Source organism: Nicrophorus vespilloides, unplaced genomic scaffold (assembly GCF_001412225.1).
Source record: "Nicrophorus vespilloides isolate i.1.1-1 unplaced genomic scaffold, Nicve_v1.0, whole genome shotgun sequence".
Taxonomy (NCBI): Eukaryota; Metazoa; Arthropoda; class Insecta; order Coleoptera; family Silphidae; genus Nicrophorus; species Nicrophorus vespilloides.
Window position 1 is genome coordinate 273,510 of NW_017100103.1, and position 8,335 is coordinate 281,844.

Here is an 8,335-nt window from a genome sequence, read left to right on the forward strand (position 1 = left end):
TTTTGTGTAAAATTAAGAAATAAATGAAACTTTGTAACAAGCGATAATTTTTATTCTAATGTTATACTAAAACTTCAAATAATTTTAGTATTATGATATTAGTTGGTAGATGATTCCTAAAAAAAAAATAATAATAATTTATTGGCCAAACATCAATACATAAGAAGAAAAAAAAGTACAATTTATACATAAATAAATTTTTAACTTACAATAAAAAAAATGTATATTAATAGGCTGGCCAAAGGGCTAACGGATGATTCCTAATACAGTGGAACTTCGCATAACAAACATTTAACACATATTATGTATATTTTTGAATATTTTAACCATCTTCGATTTTCCTTGTCATCTTTGTTTAGAGCGGACTATACTTTCCAAATATAATTTGTGTTTGCTGAAAATGCAAAACACAAATGTATAGTGTCCGATCATATTTATAATATATAAACACACTATGTACGCTCTTTTATATAAATAAATATTAAAAGTATAAAGAGACTTCCAACAAGTCCCTGAATTGCTGTTTATTGTAATCTAAGCAAATATAAACTCACTATTAAGTAGAGAACTTAAATATGAGTAATGTTATTAGATTATGTTTTAAGTTATTATCGTTTTGTTTGTGGTTCATTTGAATTCTTTATTACTAGATATCATTGATAAAATACCTTTATCCAATTCCATTTAACAGTTTACAAACAATGCTGAGTACTTTATAAATTAACCAAGTTCTTAGTCAGCCAGCATATATATGAGTCAAGTATAAATCTATTGTAAGTAATTTAGTAATATGAATCTTTCTATTTCCCAGTTATGACTTCCGCATTTAAGTACAAGGTACAGAATTGATTATTTTACCGAAGTAGTAAATTTATTGAATATGGTGTAATTTTGCTACAAAATAATAAAAAAAAAAGTCTGGATGAGTGAGCGGAATGAAACGGTGGTAGATGAAGGGTGGAAATGAAAAGTCGGGTTCGTAGAAAGGGTGGTATGGTGTGGGATGGATGGATGGATGCATTACGCAGAGCGTGCATTCGCGCCCCCTCCTACCCTCCTCCGGCCGACGGTTACGGTCCCCGTCGTATAGTCGGATGGCAACCAGTTAGTAACCGAACCGAACGGGCGTGGTAGATAAGAGCGACGCACCGTCGCCGAACGTCTCACACCAGTCGGTGCGGTTAGAGGAGGTCGAAGGCGAAGTGAACGGCCTCCTCTTCTTCTCGACGTCCACGACACAGCAGCAGGCCATCAGACACCACTGTTTGCTTGCCCGAAGCGATCGTATTAACAACCAGCAACCGGTGGATGGATAACTACAGGAACAGCAACAGCAGTCTGTGGACCACCTCTGCAGCATGCATCTGGGATCATCGTGTGCAACGTGCGCTGCTGCTAAGTCAGCAACTTCCAAAACTTCGACAACCCAATGGACACAAATGTGCATCGAGATTTCTTGGGATATTAAAATTACACATCGTCCTCTTGTAAGTCGCGGAAAAAGATAGGTAAGCGTTTGAAATATTGTGCAATCTAGAGAGAACAGCTGACGGGCCGAAGGACGGGCAGATTCGATGTCAGGGGGTGGCACCTATTATTAACGAATTTATCGATTTTCGGTTCAACAACGGTCGGCGAGTGCACGTCGCATGAGGGGTGGCGGATAAAGAGGAGGAGGCAGTAGCGGCGGCGCATCCCTCTTCGCTTCCCGTCTGGCCCTGGCCTTTCCCAACGCGAGACCAAACGCCACCCCTCCACCGTATCCTGAAGCAACCCCCCGCGCCTACCCTACGTCAATGCCGCCGTCTAGACGTCGGCGGCGCTCCACCCCCGCCCCACACGAGCGCGCACCGAACAACACAACAACAAAAAAAGAAAACCCATCCGCGCCCCATTATTACGCAACATTGCGAAATGTTATTAGTTTCTTCGAGTTAGGCTTGTTTCTTTTCCGATTGCAATTTCGCCTAATCTTTGGCCACGTATATACTGTAACGTATAACGGAAATTCCACACAATTGGGGACAGTGATCGATGTTTTCTTTTCTCTCCGGTTCCAACTAAACATTTCCATATCGGCTTTTGTATTATCGCAGACTCAGATAAATGAATTCACTTTCTCTCTCTATATATTTATATAAATGTGTCGAGTCTCCAAAATGGCAAGATAAAAAAGAAACAACTTAAATAAACATGAGAACAATTTCGGCGAAACGTTCTTTTCTCACGCGAGAAGCAACAACAACAATAAAATGCTGATGAGAACAAACATCGTCCCACATATTCAATGACCGTCGGCCGGGAAGAATTGAGACGGTGCAAGAGAGATCATTTGTTTCTTGTATAAACGTCTTCGAATTTAAAAAAAAAGGAAGATACGTCCGGTCGGTATCAGATTTCTTTGTTCGTGTGGTTTTATATATGATATTATTCAAATAGAGGAGGACGCCTCTCTATTTCGAGGAGAGCCAATTTGCGTGCCGCCGCCCCCCGAAACGTGCGACTTCGAAGCTCCTTTGTTCCTTGGCCGGCAGCGCCAGTCAAGGATTACCGGATTTCAGAAATAGTCCGACGACCGGCGAAAAAATGGAGTGGGCATCGCGAATATTCTCCTTCTCCGCCTCTTCCCCGCGAAAACAACCATCTCGTTCTTGGAAAAAAATATATTCATTAACAGTCATATCCTTTCTATTTTTATTATTTATTTCTATTTTCGTTCAGTTACAATATATTTGCGTGCGTGCGTGTATGCAAATTGCTATCTTATCAGGGAGATGGAAGGAGAGCGAGAGTTTTATTCGATTCGCTTCAAATATTTTTTCGCCTTTAAATTATTACCAAAAAAAAAAAACGAGCGAGTGAATGAATGGATCTTTCTCTCGTCGGCCGTTGGTTGGGTTTGGAGACGTGGCGATTGCAGTTTACTGGATCCATCGGCGGCAGCAACTCAAGCAGTTCAAGAAGAATCAGAGATGGTGAGATGTTTTGGCGAATTGGTGAGTATGACTGCCATATAGGGCTGCGGCCGGTGAGGAATGCGCGTCCTTCCGACGACCTTGGCGGGGCGCTCCGCGATCGCCTTAGCAACTGGACACGGGGGCGTCCAGTGACGTCAGCACGCGGATTTCGTTTGTTCCTCCGGCCTTCTTCCTTCCATATAACATATAATGTGTGTATAAATACAAGTATAAATAAATATGTGGATGTGGTATGTGCGAGAGACCGGGGAGAGTTTTCGAGCGTGCCGTGCTGCCGTCGATTCAAAGGGGAGGGAGGCAGACGGTCGCGGCCGTTAAGTTAGGTTAAGGACCCAGACGGGTTCGTTCCATGCCTGCCGCGTCGGCTCGGTTCCTCTCGGCCATCCTCGGACGATTCGCACGCCTCCATTGGTGACCGACAGACTACCACCCCCGATCGCCCCTCCCCACCACCATCGGCGCAGATTGAACACGCAGCGCCTAGTGGCAAATATTCCGTACATTCGCCAGCGCACACCAATCGCCGAACTCTAGTCAGTACGAATCCGGCATCCGATCTACTAGGCAGCAGCGCACATCCTCACATATCCTCTGCAGTGGTTTTTCATTTCTTCTTTGCCAAGACCATTCAAAGCATTGAAACGGAAGTAGAGAGAAAGAGAGAATGGAGAGGGATAAAGAGAATGAATTGCAACTCGAAAATACAATTTTACTTCGGAACGAAAAGTCACGGTGTGCGGTGAACCGAACCCAAAGATATATCGCAGCGACCATCCCGTAATCATTATTCGGCATATACCAAATTACCACCACCCAGTGCGGCTACAAGAGGGAGACAGATGTATACATACCCACGTATATATGTTTCTTGGTTCAATTTCCGGCGAATCACTCATCCGGTTTCTTTTCGATAGTAGTGACGTCACGTGGCTATGTGTAAGTGTGTTCTCCACTCGCTCACTTATAAGTGTGTGTGCGTTGCCGCCGGTGACGGCCTTGTGTCCAATTTGCTAATTTATTGGCAAAACCTTGGAATAAGGCCACATACTTTCTATTTTCTAAAATTCGCCTCTAAAAAGAAAATATAATTAATAAATTATAATAAAATAGTAACCGTACACACAAACCATACGCTGAAGTTGAAAATTATTAATATTATTTTTTAATTATTTTTTTTAGCCTTTCTCTCATTCCTCTCTGCCTTATTCAGTCTCTCTTTCTAACATTGGACTCTAGAGAATATGGGCGCCTGCTTCAACGCGTGTTACTTCGGTACTTGGACTGTGTTTTTAACTTTCAACTAGTCAGGTACCTGAAGTAGCGCGCGCTGAGGTATGGTGCCGTACAACAACCAGCCACGACATCATGATCTTCAAAAGAATTGCCAGGATTTATCTAGGATCTCTTCTGTTTTATGGTTAATTATGTTTTTGCTTACAAAAAAAATATCTAGAGAGAATAGTGTCCGCGAACGCCCTCTGTCTTAACGGGAATTTTCCACCGTCTGGCCACCATTTTGAAAGTTCATTGCAGTTTTCTGTCAGATTCGCAAACTGTCACATGCCTATTGTACTTCATCAGGTGCTCTGGTAGGTTCGGTTCCCGACACCTGTTGGAGTGCACTAAATGTGTGGCTAACTTCAGCCTGCACTGAACTTCCGTTCAATATCGTTTTTATTCATATAAGGAAAGAATTGCTTAGGGTTATACATGGAGTACAATGCTTCTTGCATGTCCCTGTGCACTTATTTTTCCCTTCATGTTCTTGTATATCTCTGACAGTTAACCCAGTTTACCAAATCTCATTGACAGCTGTCAAATGGTACTGTCACCATTAAGTTATTTATAGATGTAATTATTGTATATTTTTCTTTGTTTTGAGTAATAAATGTTTATTGTTTGAAATACTCTTTAATTTCCACCTTTTCCACCTAATTATAATGCATCAATTCTAACAATTACTAATTGACCTAATTTCTATTTGATTATTTCTTTGATCAGATTCAGACTAACCTTTTGATTTTTTTTTGATTAATTTATTTTAATTATACACTAAGCCAAATTTGCAATGAGCGCTTCATTAATGTAATTTAAATCAGGTTCTGAAAACATTGCAATAATTAAATCTAATTAAATAGAAATCTACATTACCGACTTTAATGTACTAAATCATCATCAATTATTCAATAATTATTCCAATTAAAGATTTTAATTATACTAAAGATATTAAAAGATTTTTTTTAAATTTTGAATCAATTTTGAAATCTGCAAGAAATATTGTTCATTATATAGTAAATATAAATTAATTAGAATCATTTTAATGATAATTTGTTACTGACTTATATTAAGTGCACCATTCAATAAATTAATGTACTGAAACAAGTTTTCTTTGTTTTGTTTTTCATGTTTCTCTATATTTTGTTGGTACGTCATAGTCGAGGGGGAACAGCTGATTCGTTGAAAATAAAAATAGAGAAAAACCTTGCCGCATAGAACGAATGTCGACTACGAGAAATGATGTTGCTCTTCTGCATTTTGTGCGCATTTTTAACAATTAACGTACGGTGAGTATTTGTTAATGTATATTTTAGATTATTAGTAATTTGAATGCTTATAGTTTAACATTGGGAAACAACAATGAGTGGGATTTGTTGATATTTACTCAACATTGGCCAATAACTGTTTGCACTGAGTGGCAGGAGTCGAAGGTGGACAATGAATGCAGGCTACCACCAAAGAAGAATCTGTGGACAGTCCATGGTGTTTGGCCAACTAGGATGGGAACCATAGGACCTGCATATTGCAATAATTCTTGGCCATTCGAACCAAAAAAGCTGTCTCCTATATTGAATGAACTGCAAGTGTACTGGATCAATATCGAGGCAAACACTCCACCTTATTCATTTTGGCAACATGAATGGTCCAAGCATGGCACATGTGCTGCTGAACTCGATTCTTTGAACAATGAGTTAAATTATTTCAAAACTGGGCTGCAATGGATCCAACTGTATGGAATGGGCAATATATTAGCAAAGGCCAACATCAAGCCTGATTCTAAAGGTTACAACATTTATGAAATATATGGGGCCATCAAGAAACTAATGCATAAGAATCCAGTGGTGGAATGCGTTTGGGACAAGAAATTAAAGGCGCTACTTTTGAGCGAGATTCGCATTTGCTTTGACAAGAAGCTGACTTTGATTGATTGCGATGGAGTTAAGGAAATGTTTGAGAATGTGAAAGATATCAATGGCATTCTCACCAATTGTGACCCCAACCAAAGTATTATGTATTACAATAAAGTTCCAGTATTGAAGAGATTAGTTGTTGAGACTGAATCCAGCAAATATTACAAGCAACTTTTGCAGTTATACAATACCATCCAATATCTAATATGGTTTACTTTCTAGTCCAGCTTGCTGATGATTGATATATTTAAAACAGTTTTAATTCAATTGTGCCTTATTGATGATTGTTAAAATAGAGTAAATTATTTAAAGAGTACCAGTTTATTTAATTATTGCTAGTTAATGAATATGGCTTTATTTTTGTAGCAGATAGATATTTTTTATGATTATTATAAGCCAAAGTGTTGTTAACTGCAGGAATCTACTATCTTAATATGGAATCTTCAAATGCAATTGCTTCCTAAGAAGATTAAAAATGCGTAATTGCTTTTTTAGATATTATGTCCTTAAATGAGCAGACAATGTATTTTTATTTCCTTGTATCAATTAAACATTATTTAAATCATTATTTACTTTGTTATTTATCTTAAGAAAAATATTAAATAAGTAAGTTAATTAATTAATAGTATAAATATTATATTAACTTGTTTATTCCATATTTAAATTAATTAATTAATACCTGAAGCCACATGCAACTACAGCAAAAAGTTTTTTTTTATTTCAGAAATGATTATACTAATTTATAAAAGATGATTGACTTTTATAAATTAGTATAATCATTTCTGAAATTAACAACATTTATTGATGCGAATTAAATTAGCGAAAATAATTAAAGTTAAAGAATTTAAAATATTTTGTTTAGAACTAGGGGTTGCCAGATTTCTTGGTCGTCAAATGGGACAATAATCAGATATAAAAAGAAAACAGAAAGAGAGTGGCATTTTATTAAATTAATTAAAAATGCGTAATTTATATCGATTTTTTTTCTAATGATATTGTCAAGGCCGGCGTTTCAAAATTATTCAACACCAAAAACATAATCTAAATATTAATAAACATTACTTAATATTTTTCAATGCAAAATTTAAGAAAAAATATTCCTTCAGAACATCTCAACTTTTTAAATACATCTATTTTAAATAGAGATGGAAATCTCGACAACATTTCAACAAATTTTGATCATCCATATTTTCAATTTTATTCATATACAGTGGAACCTCGCTTAACGAGCAAAATGAATTGTAAGAAACATGACTCGTTTAACGAGCGACGTTTCTCATAACGAGTGACGATGAGAAGAGAAGTCCCGGATTGTGCGCCTGCTACATCATTTTTAAAACCTGTGTACACATATGTGTATTTTTGAATATGTTTCACTATAAGAGTAAAAATCTGGAAATTTTGGAACGGATTAAACTCGTTAAGCGAGGTTTCACTGTATTTTAAAATGGTACTAATGCAGATATCAAAAAATACTTTATAAATTGTTAACTCATCCTTTAATAAAATAAAATAATTACTTGTGCATTTAGATTTAAATTATGTAAATTATATTTACAAATTCTGTCTATGTCTATACTTTTTGAAAAAATATTCATTTTTTTTTTAAATGATTTGTTGACAATGCACTTTCTATTTTAATTGAGTGGAATTAATGGTCTCCTTTTATAGATGTTCTATTTACATGATCATTTAAAACTGGAACAAATTTTGTAATTAATTCAATCAAACCCAAAGGAATACCATTGACAGGTGTGGATAAAGTATCGGAAGTTTCTCGGAAAGCTAAAATATTTTGGGTAAAATATAAAATAGACTCAACAATTCTTTAGGTTATTTATACCCAAAGTTCAGTTTTAAATTGTCAATGACAACCTATAGTGCGGAAATTGTGTCCGTTTGAAGTCATTTGTTAATAGATTGTAAATCCATCTGCCCCTCGCAAAACACTAGTAGAAAATAATTTACAAGCAAAACAATATACAGTGGAACCTCGCTTTACGAGAACCTCGTTTAACGAGCCCAAAATAAATTGTAAAAATGACTCGCTTAACGAGCGATGATTCGCATAAGGAGTCTCACATTGTGCGTCTGCTACATCATTTTCATAACTCGATTTCACATATTATTTGTATTTTTATATGTTATTTGTGAAAAAATTAATAACAC

At 36.7% G+C, this 8,335-nt stretch overlaps 1 protein-coding gene and 1 long non-coding RNA gene across 3 annotated transcripts; one reads left to right on the forward strand and one right to left on the reverse strand.

Moving 5' to 3' along the window:
• Positions 1 to 865: 865 nt before the first annotated feature.
• On the reverse strand, positions 866 to 4,826 carry LOC108568168. Of its 2 annotated transcripts, none has more exons than XR_001891288.1 (3): positions 4,106 to 4,826; positions 3,830 to 4,049; positions 866 to 3,150 (listed from the first exon to the last, which is right to left on the reverse strand). It is a non-coding gene; the product is annotated as an uncharacterized LOC108568168 (long non-coding RNA). The 2 variants fall into 2 exon arrangements; XR_001891287.1 differs by having other exon boundaries at positions 867 to 4,049; positions 4,106 to 4,348; positions 4,417 to 4,826.
• Positions 4,827 to 5,353: 527 nt separating this feature from the next.
• Positions 5,354 to 6,734, forward strand: LOC108568167 (ribonuclease Oy). Its single transcript, XM_017929102.1, has 2 exons — positions 5,354 to 5,542; positions 5,596 to 6,734. The coding sequence occupies exons 1-2, from the start codon at positions 5,493 to 5,495 to the stop codon at positions 6,386 to 6,388; spliced, it is 843 nt and encodes a 280-aa protein (XP_017784591.1). The 5' UTR covers positions 5,354 to 5,492; the 3' UTR covers positions 6,389 to 6,734.
• Positions 6,735 to 8,335: the final 1,601 nt, after the last annotated feature.

What these genes read in the sequence shown, in the direction of transcription:
- LOC108568167 (XM_017929102.1), top strand. Translation starts at nt 5,493, where the DNA reads ATGATGTTGCTCTTCTGCATTTTGTGCGCATTTTTAACAATTAACGTA. An exon ending in TTTTTAACAATTAACGTACG is followed by an intron (nt 5,543 to 5,595) that starts GTGAGTATTTGT and finishes GAATGCTTATAG; the next exon opens with TTTAACATTGGGAAACAACA.